At 45.6% G+C, this 19,171-nt stretch overlaps 1 protein-coding gene across 1 annotated transcript in view; it reads left to right on the top strand.

Annotated features, from left to right (window-relative positions):
• LOC129825171 (voltage-dependent calcium channel gamma-2 subunit-like) overlaps nt 1-19,171 on the top strand; it is a 69,001-nt gene that overhangs the window by 29,343 nt on the left and 20,487 nt on the right. Inside the window, exon 2 of the mRNA XM_055885052.1 lies at nt 17,515-17,598. Coding sequence (XP_055741027.1) covers nt 17,515-17,598 — 84 coding nt within the window. The remainder of the gene's footprint in view (nt 1-17,514; nt 17,599-19,171) is intronic.

The raw sequence follows: 19,171 nt of genomic DNA, 5'->3' as shown, positions 1-19,171 counted from the left end.
AAACAGATCAACGTGGCTCATGTTTCACAACTCTAAGCACACAAATCTAAACAGATCAACGTGGCTCATGTTTCACAACTCTAAGCACACAAATCTAAACAGATCAACGTGGCTCATGTTTCACAACTCTAAGCACACAAATCTAAACAGATCAACGTGGCTCATGTTTCACAACTCTAAGCACACAAATCTAAACAGATCAACGTGGCTCATGTTTCACAACTCTAAGCACACAAATCTAAACAGATCAACGTGGCTCATGACTGAGAAGAACAAAAAAACTCACAAATCACTTAATCCATTTGGATACATATTCAATCTAAGTATCTGCTTTTCACTTTACTTTTGATATGATTTTCTTGTAATTTCTTAACAATAAAATTAACTATCACATCACACTGCTCCAAACAGATAACTACTGAACGAAAACGATGTGCTGCCTAGTTAGCTTATTTACACTACATGTCCAAAAGTATGTGGACACCTGCTCGTCGAACATCTCATTCAAAAGTCATGGACATTAATATGGAGTTGGTCCCCCCTTTGCTGCTATAACAGCCTCCACTCTTCTGGAAAGGCTTCCCACTAGATGTTGGAACATTCCTGCGGGGATTTGCTTCCGTTCAGCCACAAGAGCATTAGTGAGGTAGGGCACTGATGTTGGGTGATTAGGCCTGGCTCGCAGTCGGCGTTCCAATTCATCCCATAGGTGTTTGATGGGGTTGAGGTCAGCGCTCTGTGCAGAACAGTCAAGTTCTTCCACACTGATCTCGGCAATCCATTTCTGTATGGACATCGCTTTGTGCACGGGGGCATTGTCATGCTGAAACAGGAAAAAGCCTTCCCCAAACTGTTGCCACAAAGTTGAAGCACAGAATCGTCTAGAATGTCATTGTATGCTGTAGCGTTAACACTACCCTTCACTGGAACTAAGGGGCCTAGCACGAACCATGAAAAACAGCCCCAGACCACTGCTTGGCATGGAAACCCATTTCATGAAGCTCCCGACAAGCAGTTCTTGTGCCAACGTCGCTTCCAGAGGCAGTTTGGAACTCGGTAGTGAGTGTTGCAACCAAGGACAGACAATTTTTACACGCTACGCGCTTCAGCACTCAGCGGTCCCATTCTGTGAGCTTGTGTTTGGCCTACCACTTCACGGCTGAGCCGTTGTTACTCCTAGACATTTCCACTTCACAATAACAACACTTACAGTTGACCGGGGCAGCTCTAGCAGGGCAGTAATTTGACGAACTGACTTGATGGAAAGGTGGCATCCTATGACGGTGCCACATTGAAAATCACTGAGCTCTTCAGTAAGGCCATTCTACTGCCAATGTTTGTCTACGGAGATTACATTGCTGTGTGCTCGATTTTATACACCTTTCAGCAAAGGTTCTGAAATAGCAGAATCCAATCATTTGAGGGCGTGTCCACATACTTTTATATATATAGGGTATATAGTTTGATACCTGCTGAACACTGTACATTTCTATATTTAGACCTCAGAAATGTGTCAATTTGAAATAAATGTATGTTGGAAGATAAAACCAAATCATAAATGGATGTGGCTGCAACTACTACATCATCATTCTCCATCAGCCAGTGTGCTTTAATAGGACAACGTGGAAAGAGTCACTCTATGTGCTACATGTATTGGTGACTAAACTTAATGTTCTCATGGTATTTCACAGAAAACTTTGATTTTACATGGATGACTCAGGGGTGAAAGATGTGTGAAACCCCAATGAACGCACAGGATTCTGAACATAAAATAGGGGCATTACAAGTGTTTCGTTTAGAGTTTTGTACTTAGAGTTTTGTACTTAGAGTTTTGTACTTAGAGTTTTGTACTAAGAGTTTTGTACTTAGAGTTTTGTACTAAGAGTTTTGTACTTAGAGTTTTGTACTAAGAGTTTTGTACTTAGAGTTTTGTACTAAGAGTTTTGTACTTAGAGTTTTGTACTTAGAGTTTTGTACTTAGAGTTTTGAAAATATACCACTTACACCTGAAAAATGGGCCAAACTGATTGAAAAAAAATAACAGTGTTGTGAGTAAATGTGTGTGTGTGTGTGTGTGCGTCCATGCATACATGCACGCGTTACTTTAATGTGTGTGTACACTTAATTGTGTGTTTACACAATATGACATCCATGCTGGATAGAGGCATCATGCGGGATAAAGCGGTTGTCCAATGGGGAAGGCAGCACTGCTACTGTATAATGCTAATCAATTAGGGACTTGGCCATGCCCTAGCCTGCTAATGAGAGCAGCACAGCCACTCACCTGTTGGCTTAACAAATAACTGGCTATAGCCAGATAACATCACAGCCCCAGAGGTGCCCTCTGTGTGTGTGTGTGTGTGTGTGTGTGTGTGTGTGTGTGTGTGTGTGTGTGTGTGTGTGTGTGTGTGTGTGTGTGTGTGTGTGTGTGTGTGTGTGTGTGTGTGTGTGTGTGTGTGTGTGTGTGTTTGGGTGGGTGTGTGAGTGAGTGAGTGTGTGTGTGTGTGTGTGTGTGTGTGTGTGTGTGTGTGTGTGTGTGTGTGTGTGTGAGTGCGTGTTTGTGTGTTTGTGTGTCTGTGCTCTGACCACAATGATGACATCACTACAATCAAACTGCCTGCCACCACTATGTGATTAGGACAAATACAGATTGATGTCAGAGTGTGGTTTGCCAACTAAGTCGTCCTCAATGTGGACTTGGGCTACGTGAATGTTTATTTCTTCTCTGTGTGCTCCTGTGTAATTGCATATGAAGAGTGTGTGTGTCTGTGTGAGTGTGTGTGTCGCTTTGTGTGTGTGTGTGTGTGTGTGTGTGTGTGTGTGTGTGTGTGTGTGTGTGTGTGTGTGTGTGTGTGTGTGTGTGTGTGTGTGTGTGTGTGTGTGTGTGTGTGTGTGTGTGTGTGTGTGCTCTGACCACAATGATGACATCACTACAATCAAGCTGCCTGCCACCACTATGTGATTAGGACAAATACAGATTGATGTCAGAGTGTGGTTTGCCAACTAAGTCGTCCTCAATGTGGACTTGGGCTATGTGAATGTTTATTTCTTCTCTGTGTGCTCCTGTGTAATTGCATATGAAGAGTGTGTGTGTCTGTGTGAGTGTGTGTGTCGCTTTGTGTGTGTGTCACTTTGTGTGTGTGTGTGTGTGTGTGTGTGTATGTGTGTGTGTGTGTGTGTGTGTGTGTGTGTGTGTGTGTGTGTGTGTGTGTGTGTGTGTGTGTGTGTGTGTGTGTGTGTGTGTGTGTGTGAACTGAGTTCACAGACTATGCTCAATAGGGGCCAAATGTACACTTTTATTAAACACATTACTTGGTCTTATGCAACACATTTTCGCTTAGAGCCCCCAAAAGGCTCTGACTGCATATGTGGGTATGGATGTGGATACGCAGAACCGCCAGCCACTGCGGCCCCTCATGATGAGTTCTGATTTTTTTGTGGCCCCCACCCCCATCAAAGTTTTCCATCCCTGATGTAGGCCCTGTGTGCATGTAGGTGTAATAATTTGCATTCTGTGTATCAGATGAGGGAGCTGAATGTATCACTGGTGTCCAAGTCACTTCCGGACCATTAACTCAGGGATTAGTCTGTGTGGGTATGGTTGAGCTTGGCTCCATGCTCCAAGCTTCAGCCTACTCATGCAGAGGGGAGTGTTTGGGTCCCGTGGCGGAGCACGGAGGAGGGCCTAATGGCAGAGCCCAGCCCAGACTCAGAGCTCCATCTCCTGCCTGTTGACACAGAGACAGCAGGGACAGGGATAGGGACAGAGACAGACAGGGCCAAGGACAGAGAAAGAGACAGACAGAGACAGGGACAGATACAGATACAGAGAAAGACAGGGACAGAGACAGAGACAGGGATAGGGACAGAGACAGAGACAAAGACAAAGAGAAAGGGACTGAGACAGAGACAGACAGGGACAGAGAAAGAGACAGACAGGGACAGAGACAGGGATAGGGACAGAGACAGAGACAAAGACAAATAGAAAGGGATCGAGACAGAGACAGGGACAGAGATAGAGACAAACAGAGACAGACAGGGCCAGGGACAGAGACAGAAATAAAGACAGAGACAGGGATAGGGACAGAGACAGAGACAAAGACAAATAGAAAGGGACCGAGACAGAGACAGGGACAGAGATAGAGACAAACAGAGACAGACAGGGCCAGGGACAGAGACAGAAATAAAGACAGAGACATAAATAAAGACAGAGACAGGGATAGGGACAGAGACAGAGACAAAGACAAATAGAAAGGGACCGAGACAGAGACAGGGACAGAGATAGAGACAAACAGAGACAGACAGGGATAGGGACAGAGACAGGGATAGGGGCATTGTCATGCTGAAACAGGAAAAGGCCTTCCCCAAAATGTTGCCACAACGTTGGAAGCACAGAATAATCTAGAATATCATTGTATGCTGTAGCTTTAAGACTACCCTTCACTGGAACTAAGGGGCCTAGCCCAAACCACGAAAAACAGCCCAGAGACAGATAGGGCCAGGGACAGGGACAGGGACAGGGACAGAGACAGAGACAGGGATAGGGACTGAGACAGAGACAGAGACATGGACCGATACAGAGACAGAGAGAGACAGAAACAGGGACAGATACAGAGACAGGGATAGGGACTGAGACAGAGACAGAGACAGAGACAAAGACAGAGACAGAGACAGAGACATAGACCGTTACAGAGACAAAGAGAGACAGAGACAGGGACAGATACAGAGACAGGAAAATAGACAGAGACAGGGACAGAGGGACAGGGACATAGACAGGGACAGAGACAGAGAAAGGGATAGAGACAGAGACCCCTCACTCCTCTCCCTCACCAGCTGTTTTTAGAACGCCCTACAGTCCCTGTTGACTGTGTGCTCCTCTTCCTCTCCTCCCAGTCCTGGAATCCCCTTTTTTCTCTCTCTCTCTTCCTTCCTCTCTTTCTCTCTCTACAGTTCCCTCCCAACTCTGTACTCTTGTGTTGAAGGTGAGAAATGAATCGGGGGCGACCTAAAAAAGTTTCCATCCTAACTGGAATACAAGTAGTTGTTCGATTTAGAATGTGTCTGTCTACAGAAGACTATGATCGAGGAGTCTGCTTTAAAACCACATATAAAAACCGGGTTGATATGACATGCCCTATTTTGTCTGCACATTTGACTCAGAGGCTAATAGAACAGCAGAGCTCCATCCTATTTAGTCAAATATGCATACTGGCTCAGATAGTACACTATATATACAAAAGTATGTGGACAACCCTTCAAATTAGTGGATTCGGCTATTTCAGCCGCAACTCTTCCAGACAGGTGTGTAAAATCGAGCACACAGCCATGCAATCTCCATAGACAAACATTGGCAGTAGAATGGCAATACAGAAGAGCTTAGTGACTTTCAACGTGGCACCGTCATAGGATGCCACATTTCCAACAAGTCAGTTTGTAAAATGTCTGCCCCACTAGAGCTGCCCCGGTCAACTGTAAGTGCTGTTATTGTGAAGTGGAAACGTCTAGGAGCAATAACGGCTCAGCCGTGAAGTGGTAGGCCACACAAGCTCACAGAATGGGACCGCCGAGTGCTGAAGCACGTAGTGTGTAAAAATTGTCTGTCCTCGGTTGCAACACTCACTACCGAGTTCCAAACTGCCTCTGGAAGCAACGTCAGCACAATAACTGTTCGCCAGGAGCGTCATGAAATGGGTTTCCATGGCCAAGCAGCCGCACACAAGCCTAAGATCACCATGTGCAATGCCAAGCGTCAGCTGGAGTGGTGTAAAGCTCACTGCCATTGGACTCTGGAGCAGTGGAAACATGTTCTCTGGAGTGATTAATCACACTTCACCATCTGGCAGTCAGACAGACGAATCTGGGCTTGGCAGGATGCCAGGGGGACAGTACCTGCCCCAATGCATCATTCCAACTTTAAAGTTTGGTGGAGGAGGAATAATGGTCTGGGGCTGTTTTTCATGGTTCGGGCTAGGCCCCTTAGTCCAAGTGAAGGGTAGTCTTAACGCTATAGCATAGAATGAGATTCTAGACGATTCTGTGCTTCCAACTTTGTGGCAACAGTTTGGGGAAGGCCTTTTCCTGTTTCAGCATGAAAATGCCCCCGTGCACAAAGCGAGGTCCATTCAGAAATGGTTTGTTGATATCGGTGTGAAAGAACTTGACTGGCCTGCACAGAGCCTTGATCTCAACCCCATCGAACACCTTTGGGAACAATTGAAACGCCGACTGCGAGCCAGGCCTAATCGCCCAACATCAGTGCCCGACCTCAGTAAGGCTCTTGTGGCTGAATAGAAGTAAGTCCCTGCAGCAATGTTCCAACATCTAGTGGAAAGCCTTCCCAGAAGAGTGGAGGCTGTTATAGCAGCAAAGGGGGGACCAACTCCATATTAATGCCATATTAATTGACTTTGCACATGGATAAAAAATAGACACAAGTCTCCCATGTGGAGATAATGAGATGGTTGTGATTGGCATAGGTGGGTTGTTGTTGATATTGTTGTTTACTCTGATCTTTGTTCTGAGAATGTCCTTGTCTCTCTCTGTGTGCTAGCCAGCATTGAAGGACACTTCTTCTGAGAAAGGGACGTCTCTGGCTCTGACTTTGTCTGACCAGAAGGCAGTGACGCACCCCACTTAGACACCCGTTACTCACTGACTCACTGTTCCTGGATCTGTGAAATCTCATCACTCACTCTCTCTCTCAGCTCCCATCATGCCCCTTCATGACCTCACTTCCCCCAAAAGTGTCAAGATTCTCAGCTGGGCTCAGTCATCATGGAGTCCTATTGGCAGTCAGGAGGAATCTGTCACTCCACTCTCTCCCTTCTCTCCCCTCTCTCCCCTCTCTCCCTTCTCTCCCCTCTCTCTCCCTCTCTCCCCTCTCTCCCTCTCTCCCCTTTCTCTCCCCCCTCTCTCTCCCCTTTCTCCTCTCTCTCCACTCTCTCCCCTCTCTCTCCCTCTCTCTCCCTCTCTCCCCCACTGCTTTCTCTCCTATCTCCCATTCTCCCCTCTCTCCCTCTCTCCCCTCTCTCTCCCTCTCTCCCCTCTCTCTCTCTCTCTCCTTTCTCCCCTCTCTCCCCTCTCTCCCTCTCTCCCCTCTCTCCCCTCTCTCTCCCTCTCTCCCCTCTCTCTCTCTCTCTCTCTCTCCTTTCTCCCCTCTCTCCCCTCTCTCCCTCTCTCCCCTCCTCTCCCTCTCTCTTCCTCTCTCCCCTTTCTCTCCCTCTCCCCCCTCTCTCCCCTCTTTCCCTTTCTCTCCATCTCTCCCTCTCTCTTCCTCTCTCCCCTTTCTCTGCCCTCTCTCTCCTCTCTGTTCCGTCTTTATCTCCATCTATTTCACCTCTTATTTACCTCTCATTACTTTGTGTCACAGAGTGCCTATAAAACCTTGTTTAGGGTTCTTGTGTTGGTGCTTCTCTGTGTTTGGCACTTTGGTTATACAGTATGTGGAAATGGCTTGTAGAAAATAGGGGCAGACACAAAAGAGTCGAAAAAGAGGGGAGAGAAAAACTTGAGAGGTTGAGGAGACTATAAATAATTGTATTTCTATTTCTATTTATTATGGATCCCCATTAGCTACTGCCACTACCACATATATACAGTACAAAATCCATGTGTACGTGTGTGTATAGTGAATATGCTATAGTGTGTGTGTGTGTATGCTTCACAGTCCCCACTGTTCCATAAGGTGTTTTTTTATCTGTTTTTTAAATCTAATTTTACTGTTTGCATGAGTTACTTGATGTGGAATAGAGTTTTATGTAGTCATGGCTCTATTTAGTACTGTGCGCCTTCCAAAGTATGTTCTGGTCTTGGGGACTGTGAAGAGACCTCTTGTGGCATGTCTTGTGGGGTATGCATGGGTGTCCGAGCTGTGCGCCAGTACTTTAGACAGACAGCTCGGTGCATTCAATATGTCAATACCTCTCATAAATACAAGTATCCCTCCTATATCCCCCTGTATCCCTCCTGTATCCCCCTATATACCCCTATATACCCCTGTATCCCCCTTGTACCCCCCCCCCCTACATCCCCTTGTATCCCCCATGTATCCCCTCTACAGTACCTCCATCAACACATCATCACACAAGTAAACACTGAGACACAACCCCTCCTCAAGTCCCTACACGTTCCTCCATCTTCTACTGTACAGATAGTGTATAACTAGTGTGTCTGTACATCAAAAACACTTCCCATCCCACAGCTAAGTGCAGGAATCCCAGATTCTGAAAGACAGTCTGTAGGAAAAGATCTGCCTAAATGTATAGTCAGCGTTCTTCAAAGGGGATGATATGGAGATGTTTTGCAAAGAGAAGTCTGCCAGGATTGTCAAATCAGTCTGATCAGTCCATCAAACATCAAGCAATATTAGCACAGTAGAGAGAGCTATAGCTTATCCACAGCATACTGGCTTGTATTAGCAGCTACAATAGTCAAATATGTATTGACAGTATGCCTTATCCAACACAATCATTATCATCCCCATGTCTCTCCCTTTCCTGTGTGTGTGCTTTGTGTTTGTTTGTGTGTGCGCGCCTGAGTGCCTGTGTGTGCATGAGTGTATGTGCACGTATGTGTGCGTCTGTGTGACGCTGCACTAGGCTCCCACCTTATCAGGGTCATTATGAAGATGAATGGTGTGATTATAAGGATGAATAAGGTGATTAGGCCTGTTGTCCTTGCTGCTGGGTGCTGGGGCTGCCTACTCCTCATTAAGGAGGGGACGTAAGCGTGCCTACCACGACACGCACATATTAACCACCTTACCCAGTCATCCATAGGGTACATATCCATCGCGTACACTTTAAGGACTTTTGAAAGACTAGCCCTTGGGCTAAAAGAGATCCTAATAAAATCTAAATCAAATGAAACTACGGTTTGGGGAGGCCTCTGTAAGTGTGATAGCAGGACAAGAGAGATTCATTGTGTTCACCTGAGTGCTGAGCTCTAGTCATGTCCTTAGTAGCTGTTTTGTATGTTTGCTGCTAAATAATACTACAGTGAGTTCCAAAAGTATTGGGACAGTGACAATTGATGTTGTTGTTTTGGCTCTGTACTCCAGCACTTTGGATTTGAAATTATATAATGACTATGAGGTTAAAGTGCAGACTGTCAGCTTTAATTTGAGGGTATTTTTATCCATATTGGGTGAACTGTTTAGAAATTACAGCACTTTTTGTACATATTCCCACCATTTTAGGGGACTAAAAGTAATGGGACAAATTCACTTACATGTGTATTTAAAGTTGTCAAAAGTTTAGTATTTGGTCCAATATTCATAGCACGCAATGAATACATCAAGCTTTGACTCTACAAATTAGTTGGATACATTTGCTGTTTGTTTTGGTTGTGTTCCAGATTATTTTGTGCCCAATAGAAATGAACGGTTAATAATGTATTGTCATTTTGGAGTCACTTTTATTGTAAATAAGCATAGAATATGTGTCTAAACACTTCTACATTAATGTGGATGCTACCATGGTTACGGATAATCCTGAATGAATCGTGAATAATGATATTTGTGAGTATAACTTTCTCAGTCATCATTATTCACGATTCATTCAGGATTATCCGTAGTCATGGTAGCATCCACATTAATGTAGAAGTGCATCCAACAGATCTGTAGAGTCACAAGCGTGATGTAGTCCAAAGTGCTGGAGTAGAAAGACAAACTGTGTATGTTATTGTAATTTGTAAACGATCAAATAAGATTTGATTGTTTACAATTTACAATAACAAATACAGTGAGCTCCAAAAGTATTGGGATAGTGACACATTTTTGGTTGTTTTGTCTTGGTACTCCAGCAGTCTACAGGCATGATGCCATATGTGTTATTTCATAGTTTTCATGTCTTCACTTTTATTCTACAATGTAGAAAATAGTAAAAAATAAAGAAAAACCCTTGAATGAGTAGGTGTGTCCAAACGTTTGACTGGTACTGTATATTATGTTAAACAAATCTAAATATATTTTATACTTTTGATTCTTCAAAGTAGCCACCCTTTTCCTTGATGATATGCTTTTCCAACAGTCCTGAAGGACTTCCTTCAGACTGCGGTCCAACTCATCCCAAACCATCTCAATTGGATTGAGGTCAAGTGATTGTGGAGGCCAGGTCGTCTGATGCAGCAGTCCATCACTCTCCTTCGTGGTCAAATAGCCCTTACACAGCCTGGAGGTGTGTTGGGTCATTATCCTGTTGAAAAACAAATGATAGTCCCACTAAGCGCAAACCAGATGGGATGGTGTATTGCTGAAGAATGCGGTGGTAGCCATGCTGGTTAAGTGTGCTTTGAATTCTAAATAAATCACTGGCAGTGTCACCAGCAAAGCAACCCCACACCATTACACCTCCTCCTCCATGCTTCACGGCGGGAACCACACATGCAGAGATCATCCGTTCACCTGCTCTGCGTCTCACAAAGACATGGCGGTTGGAACCAAAAAGCTCAAATTTAGACTCATCAGACCAAAGGACAGATTTCCACCAGTCTAATGTCCATTGCTCGTGTTTCTTGGACAAAGCAAGTCTCTTCTTATTATTGGTGTCCTTTAGTCGTGGTTTCTTTGCAGCAATTCAACCATGAAGGCTTGATGTTGAGATGTGTCTGTTACTTGAACTCTGTCAAGCATTTATTTGGGCTGCAATTTCTGAGGCTGGTAGCTCTAATGAACTCATCCTCTGCAGCAGAGTTAACTCTGGGTCTTCCTTTCCTGTGGCGGTCCTCATGGGAGCCAGTTTCATCATAGCGCTTGATGGGTTTTGTGACTGCACTTGAAGAAACTTTCAAAGTTCTTGAACTTTTCTGTATTGGCTGACCTTCATGTCTTAAAGTAATGATGGACTATTGTTTACTTATTTGAGGTGCTCTTGCCATAATATGGACTTGGTCATTTACCAAATAGAGCTATCTTCTGTATACCACCCCTACCTTGTCACAACACAACTGATTGGCTCAAATGCATTAAGAAAGAAAGAAATTCCACAAATTACCTTTTAACAAGACACACCTGTTAATTGAAATTCCAGGTGATTCCAGGTGACTACCTCATGAAGCTGGTTGAGAGAAAGCCAAGAGTGTGCAAAGCTGTCATCAAGGTAACGGGTGGCTACTTTGAAGAATCTCAAATATAAAATATATTTAAATTTGTTTAACACTTTTTTGGTTACTACATGATTCCATATGTGTTATTTCATAGTTTGATGTTTTCACTATTATTCTACAATGTAGAAAATAGTAAAAATAAAGACGACCCCTTGAATGATTAGGTGTGTCCAAACTTTTGACTGGTACTGTATAGAATGTTGCTAACATGTAGAGGTCGATGTGCAGGGGTAGCCGAATGCTATGTTATACTAATCTTGGTTAGCAACATAAAGGTGTAGGGCAGCTTAGTGAGTAGGAACACTGCATAAAGCCAAGTGAGCAGTGAGTCAGTCCAGGGGTTAAACAGATCACTAGATTGGCCCAAACATCAGCTCCACCCATGTGATCATCTTCAAGTGGGCCCCAGATAACTGTCTCCATGGCAACCCCCACACCAGGAATCTCTTATTTTTTTTCACAGCGACTGGTTCTGATGTCCACATGGCAACGGCTGCCGTGGGGACAGTGCAGGGGGGGAGGAGGGATAGAAGGGAGGGGGGGGGGGGGGGGGGGGGGGGGGATGTGTGGGGGTGGCTGCTGCTGACGCACTAGGTGGCTGCCTGCAAACTTTTCCAGAATTCCGCCCACCGGCACAGAAGTAAGCACTCGGCTGGAATCCGGTGCACCAAAGCTGCGTTTCCTTTCTCTTTTTCTCTCTGTCTGTCTCTCAACCTTGAACAACGCCTCCTACTTGAACCAGGCCTGTTGACCCTCCCTTCTTCATCCATCCACAGAACCTCATAGCACCTCCTCCATGGTTATGTCCCAGAACAACAAACTACTGCCTGTGTTTCGGGAGCTGTGGTGGTGACACTACTGTTAGGAGGTCAGTGTGTGTGGGCGGGCCCTCCTGTGTGTCTGTCTGTGGCTAGGGGTCTGGGGATTGGCCGGTTCTCTATGTTCTGTTTTGTTGTGTCCTAGGGGAATCTCTGGAGTCTTAGACACCACTGATGGATGACATCAGCAGCAGCAGCAGTAGAGGGGGTGGTTAAGGAAGAGGAGGAATGCTTAGCTCTCTCACCTGCGTCCATACACACACACACACACACACACACACACACACACACACACACACACACACACACACACACACACACACATTCACTCTCATATTGTCAAGGATGAGTGTTTTAGTCTTTCTTTACCAGGACTGAGCTGACAGTGTCGAGATCATGTCTAGACATTGTGGTTTTTCTTTGGGCACAAGTATCACATCCAAAATGTATTACACATGTAGTAGGGAGAGCATTTACAGATGTCATATTAGTTGAAGAAGTTGAGGGGGGAGGTGGGGGGAGGTGGGAGCTGGGTCAGTTGGTAATTGAACACTCCCAATTATCTTGAATAATCCCTCAGTAATCTTTTCTTGTGAATGGAAATTGTGTGGAAAGAAAATGTGTTGGGAGTCAAAGATTACAATTAAAATAAGAATCACAATTTCTTCTGCCGTAATTTGGCCCATTGTATCTGGTGGCTCCCCGGGTTTTATGGGCCAGTGCTTATTTCTATCAGCCGGACGTTGGGAGAGAGCGAAAAAGAAAGAGAGAGAGAGAGGGGGGGAGAGTAAGAGAGAGGAGAGAGACACAGAGAGAGAGAAAAAAGAGTGAGAGAGTATGGTTTCCGTCCAAGTGGGGAAAGCCACAGCCGACTTAAACCGTCAAAAAATCCAAAGCACCAGGGCCATGAATCCTCTCCTCAGTGAAAGCCAGAGAGAAAAATGTTACTTTTCTCACTCTAGCTTGAGGAGATAACCAGAAGGCAGCCCAGCAGGGGTTGGGTTTGTGGCTTCAATAGCATTGGAAAAAGTACCTCTGTGTGATTCTTAAACAGTTAACCCCGACCTTGGAATGTATTGATTTCAATATGAGTAGTTTTATTCAGAATGTTGATCCCAACATGACGGTCATGCCAATAGAGTAGGACTCCCCAGAGCAGAGGCCAATTTACAAATCACAGCCTCATCACTGGAATCTCCCCATGAAGACACAACCTTGGAGACATACTATACAGCCATCTATAGGGAACAGAAAATGGGGGCACATCGACCGGAAAATCCAGGGTCTGAGCAGACCAGGAGCCTCTGTGGGATGGGCGATTGTAAATCTACACCCACCCACCAGCCCCACTCACTTGACCTTGTCCTCCTCCCTCTTCCCTTCTTCCTCCTTTCCTCTCCTGAATGGATCTGTCTCACCCTGGTCTGCTCTAGTATTGAAGTGCTTTATGGCAGTGTGGGAGAGGGAGGACAGGAAAGGACCTAGGTGTTAGGCCATAGCTCATCCCCACAGTAGGGGTCATGGTGGCCAGTGGTCGTTAGGGTGATTGAGGAAGTCCAGCGCTGACCCCTAGCATGGAGCCAGCTGATGGGACCCAGTGGGTCGGTCAGTGCAGGAGAGTCCCATGGTCTGGCTCTGCTCTTAATGCTAACTGCTTTATAAATGATTAGCACAAGACTTATACGCCCAGCTAGAAGGCTAGCTATACTTACAATACCACGATTGCTTTTTAACACCAATCACTTTCAACAGGGCTGAGTATGTACTGACATGATGCTATTGTAGTACTACAGCTTGCTATAGTGAGCAACCCTCAGATAGAGGTAACATAGTGGATACTATGGCCTGTCTGTAAACGCTGAATGAAGATGTCGTGACCCACCAGACACCTGTTGTGGGTCCCCTGCCAGATGGGCCTCCCCCTCTGCCCCCTACTCTCCCCCCTCCCCCCTCCGCCCTCCTCCTCCTTTACTCCCCCTCCACCCTCCTCCACCCTTCCTCCCCCCCTCCGCCCTCCTCCTCCTCTCCCCCCTCCGCCCTCCTCCACCCTTCCTCCCCCCCTCCGCCCTCCCCTTCTCCCCCCTCCGCCCACCTCCTCCCTTCTCTCCCCCTTCCACCCTTCACCCTTATCACGGTCACACACTTTTGTACGGGAGGTTTCTGAAAAATACAAATGTTAGTATAAAACATTTACCAGCGTGCTGAGTTTACATGTCTGACAAGAAAAGGACAGTTTGGAGTGTCACATAAATCTTTCAGCGCACTAATTGAAGTGGTTCCCCCAATAGGCTACTCTCTGCAGCTGCTTGAACAAATGACACAACTGTGGACGGGACAGCCAGCTAACTATACCATACTCCCACTCTGTGATGTCAGCTGTTGATAAGACAAAGACACGTGGTGCACTGTGGGTGGATGCTGTGTTCTCAATGTTCTAAGTTTTGTTCCGACAACTCCGTGGCGACTGTGCTGTGTAACCACATAAACAGTCGTATCCTTATTGAAATGGATTTCAAATGAAAGAGTTCAGGATATTCCTTATTTTTCTCCTTCACTGCATTTGACCCACTTCTTGATAGGTGTTATTTATTGTGGAGGCTCAGTGGCTGTACTGTGGTGTCAGTGGTGGGAAGAGTCGCACACTGAGTTTGATGTGCTTTTTAGGCCTATGAGTTTCGATCCAACAATGATGAAAGTGTGACAATGGAAGCAGATCTATCCCCCTCTCTTCTGGACTTCAACCTTCTCTCTGTTCATTGCCCTTCCTCTGTCTCTCCCTCTTTCCCATATATTCCTCCCTGTCTCTTGTTAATTGCTGCAGAGCTTGTTGATGAAAATCAATGAGTGCTTTTTGATTATGAGCCAGAGCTGGGGAAGGTGAGAGAGAAGTGGACACACACACACCGTCAGCACTTTGGACTCTGTCCACTGAGGAAGGATTAGTGTGTGTTTCACACGGAGGTTCCCACACTCCTCTGCTGCGGCCAAACTCCAGCCTAGCATGGCCTCTGCCAACCGCTCGGTCAAAACTCAATGACATTGGAACAATCACAACAAACTCTCCTCTGATGAAACCTTAACTACCCTCAGACAGTTAACAGACAGTTACCTCTGTGGTATCAAACACGGTCTCCCCTCAGCCTTCTGTGAGCCCTACCACACACAGTGTGCACAGAAGGAAGAGCAGTGTTAAGTCTGTTTGATAGCTCTTCCTTCAGACACCAGTCGCTCTCATATCCGAGCGGTTCTCGCCGGGGGTCAATTCTCCGTACGTGGGGTCCATTCACAAAACCAGCGGCATCCATCCTGCCTTCCCGCCATCTTCTCCTCGGCAACACCTGGCAACCGCCTAACAAACACCTGTTCACCTAATTAGACAGACACTGGAGGGAGAAGGAGATGAATAAGTTAATGAGACAGTAATCTGGCCCAATCACATGCCCCGGCGTCAGCTTCCTCCTCGTCTGTTTCCTCCTCGGCAGCAGGGGTGCAGTAATGACCTCTGTATTGGGTGATTCCTTCGCCGTGCAACCCTGAGCGACCCCATCACGGATGGACCTTCTGTGGTACCACAGCATGGAGGAATGGAGGGATGAAAGTATAGAGAAAAGTGGGAAGTGGGAAGAAGGACAGGCCAGGCAGGCTGCTTCCTGAAAGGACAGAGCGAGTGACTTGGCAGCCTGGGCACTGAGGCGTCAGCCAAATGAATGAGCATTAGGAGATGAGGTTCCCATTGCACAGTAGTTGGAGCCGCTCCAGGTCTCACCAGCTGTGCCACTCTTGTTTACAAGCCACACCTGCTGCCAGAGAGGCCTCCATTCTGACTAGCAACCTCAGGCTCGCATGACCACCAAAGCCAGACCAGGGCATGTGCTGCCTGGGCTAGGGAAACCCAGTCCCTGGTGCATATGAGAAGGGCAGAGCGCCCACTCCTCTGTGGAGTTTCATCTTCATGTTTCCTAACATCGCTTTGTGTTACATTTACATACATACATACATACATACATACATACATACATACATACATACATACATACATACATACATACATACAGGCAGGGGCGCAACTTTGGTTTTAGAAGTGAGAGGGACATATTATTATCCAGTCAGATAAAAACCGCGACCGGGAGACCCATGGGGCGGCGCACAATTGGCCCAGCATCATCCGGGTTAGGGGAGGGTTTGGCTGGCAGAGATGTCCTTGTCCCATCGCGCTCTAGCGACTCCTGTGGTGGGCATGCGTTGACACGGTCGCCAGGTGTACGGTGTTTCCTCCAACATATTGGTGTGGCTGGCTTCCGGCTTAAGCGGGCATTGTGTCAAGAAGCAGTTTTGCTTGGTTGGATCGGCTTGGTTGGATCGTGTTTCGGAGGACGCATGGCTCTCGACTTTCTAATCTCCCGAGTCCGTACGCGAGTTGCAGCGATGAGACAAGACTGTAACTACCAATTGGATACCACGAAATTGGGGCAAAAAAGGGGTAAACGTAATATATATATATATATATATATATATATATATATATATATATATATATATATACACAAAAAAATTACAAAATAGCTAAGTTGGGTCGGAGCTTGCAAAACAGCAGCCATCTAGAATGGATGTAATGACTAAATGTCCAGGATCCTATCACTCATTATATATTCATCTCTCTGCTGCCCACACAAACAAATCACTGGCCCATATGTTTCACACACCGGAACTGGATCCACATCCTCCTCCATTCCTCCATGTTCAGGTATCCACAAAACACGCATCCATCCCTCCCTCCCTTCCTCCATGACTTGACCTCCTCCTGTGTCTCACCATCCCTCCCTTCCTCCATGACTTGACCTCCTCCTGTGTCTCACCATCCCTCCCTTCCTCCATGACTTGACCTCCTCCTGTGTCTCACCATCCCTCCCTTCCTCCATGACTTGACCTCCTCCTGTGTCTCACCATCCCTCCCTTCCTCCATGACTTGACCTCCTCCTGTGTCTCACCATCCCTTCCTTCCTCCATGACTTGACCTCCTCCTGTGTCTCACCATCCCTCCCTTCCTCCATGACTTGACCTCCTCCTGTGTCTCACCATCCCTTCCTTCCTCCATGACTTGACCTCCTCCTGTGTCTCACCATCCCTCCCTTCCTCCATGACTTGACCTCCTCCTGTGTCTCACCATCCCTTCCTTCCTCCATGACTTGACTTCCTCCTGTGTCTCACCATCCCTCCCTTCCTCCATGACTTGACCTCCTCCTGTGTCTCACCATCCCTCCCTTCCTCCATGACTTGACCTCCTCCTGTGTCTCACCATCCCTTCCTTCCTGCAGGCGTGCAATATCTTCACTTAAGTGCTGTGTTGCTCCAAAATAATTCATCTGTTCTATTCAACGCATCCTGTGGATCTCACAAGCTCTTTCTTTATGTTGTTATGTTATGTTGGTGTTTCCTTTATTTTGGCAGTTACCTGTACACTCATACCTACATGGGTTTGAACTGACTCATGTCACTCTTTGTGTTACCATGGCGTTTCTCTTGATTCTATATTATTTTTCCTCTGTGACTGCTTTTCTGACCCTGTGTGTTTTCTCTCTTGTTTCTCCTCCAGGGAACTTTAAAGGGATGTGTAAACAGATAGATCACTTTCCTGAGGACACGGACTATGAAGCGGACCCCTCTGAGTACTTCTTACGTGAGTCTCCTCTCTTTGGCTTTCACTTTTACAGTACAGAGGAACCAGTGAGCCTCAAGAGAGAGTGTGGTCTGGGCATCTCATCTGCGCATTTGATACTGTATTGTAGTGAATAGTGTAAGTACTACACAAATACTACACAAATGTACAACTGTGTACTTTCTAATCTTGTTGAGAGAGGGTAGTATTTAATAAGAGGTAACCTTCAATCAGGTGACAAGGGGGGACAGAAATCAGCCAACAACGCGTCCTCTGACCTCAACTGACAACTTGTTCATATTTATTACTTGAGCCCACTTTCCCCACCCAGCTTCTGACAGTCAATACAGTGACAGTAGTTCTGGTGGGCCTGTGTGTTATTTTAGATATCTCTAAACTGTATCCTGCTTTTAGTGAGTGCCTGTCTGTCTGGTCTGAACTCTACCAGGCACCACTGCTCCTCTCCTGGCTGTTTTTACTGCCTGCCATATGTAACGTAACGTGCAGTATTACAGTCCACTGTGTACCCTGTAAACTCCCCACATTGATTTGTGCTCTGTTTTCCTCACTGCTAGCAAGACATGGAAATGAGTGTCAAACAAGCTGCGGTAATAATCCTAAAATTACATGATTTCAGTGCCAACAGAAAATGTATTTGAATTCCATAATTTTGAATTTGTATTAGGATATTGAATTTGAATGTAATATTTTTGAATTTGTATCGCACAAACGATTATTTCATGATTTGAAACTGAATTGAGTGAATATTGCATTCAGTTTTAAAATTGAATTTACATTTAATTGAATATTCAAATTCAATATTTATATACTCAGTTTCAATATGATAGATATTCAATTCATTGTCTGTGTATCAAGTTAACAAACTATCATTTCAAGTTTATAAAAGTTTTATAAATGAAACTTCTCAGATGCGTTTAGATTAAGTTTTTAAGTTCAGTTCTTTAAATTCAGATTCAAAACCAGAGACAACATCCTGGCACTTTGCCAGCCAGGAAAAGTAGAGGAGAACAGATAGATTGAAACGCTCATTGTGATAAACAGAAGCTTCTGCCGGTTTCTGAAGTCAATGTGGCATGTTGAATTTTAAAAAATCCTATGAATTTGGCTCTAGCATTTGAACCGTTTTGGCTATGAGCTCTTATGACCCCATTCCTGAAAGACTCTCTGGAACATGGTCATGCCTTCTGTTTCCCTCTATGATGATTGCACTCCTTGTTAGAAGGGAGTGTCACAAAAACTGTTATTTGGCCCCATTAAGAGCATACTGTAGTTGAAAAGGCCCTGTCACAGCCCTTCTAAGGAAAGCCTTTCCACTCCATATTTCATGTTTCTCTTGGGACTAACTGGGATCAAAACATGTCTCCCGCATCTCACAAGGTTCCTGTGACTGTGAGACTGTGAATGGTACGATGCTCATAGAACAATACACAGTTTCAACACAGTATTGAGAGATTCAAACAAATAAGTTAAACTAACACTACCTCTGCATATTGACCTAGTACATTCAAAAAGTGCTGCAAGGTCCCCTCATTTTTCCCCTGAACAGTTCTCACTCAAAATGTAGGAAAAGGAA

The sequence above is a fragment of the Salvelinus fontinalis genome, chromosome 2 (genome assembly GCF_029448725.1).
Source record: "Salvelinus fontinalis isolate EN_2023a chromosome 2, ASM2944872v1, whole genome shotgun sequence".
NCBI classification, from domain to species: Eukaryota; Metazoa; Chordata; class Actinopteri; order Salmoniformes; family Salmonidae; genus Salvelinus; species Salvelinus fontinalis.
This window is presented reverse-complemented; position numbering and strand designations above follow the sequence as displayed.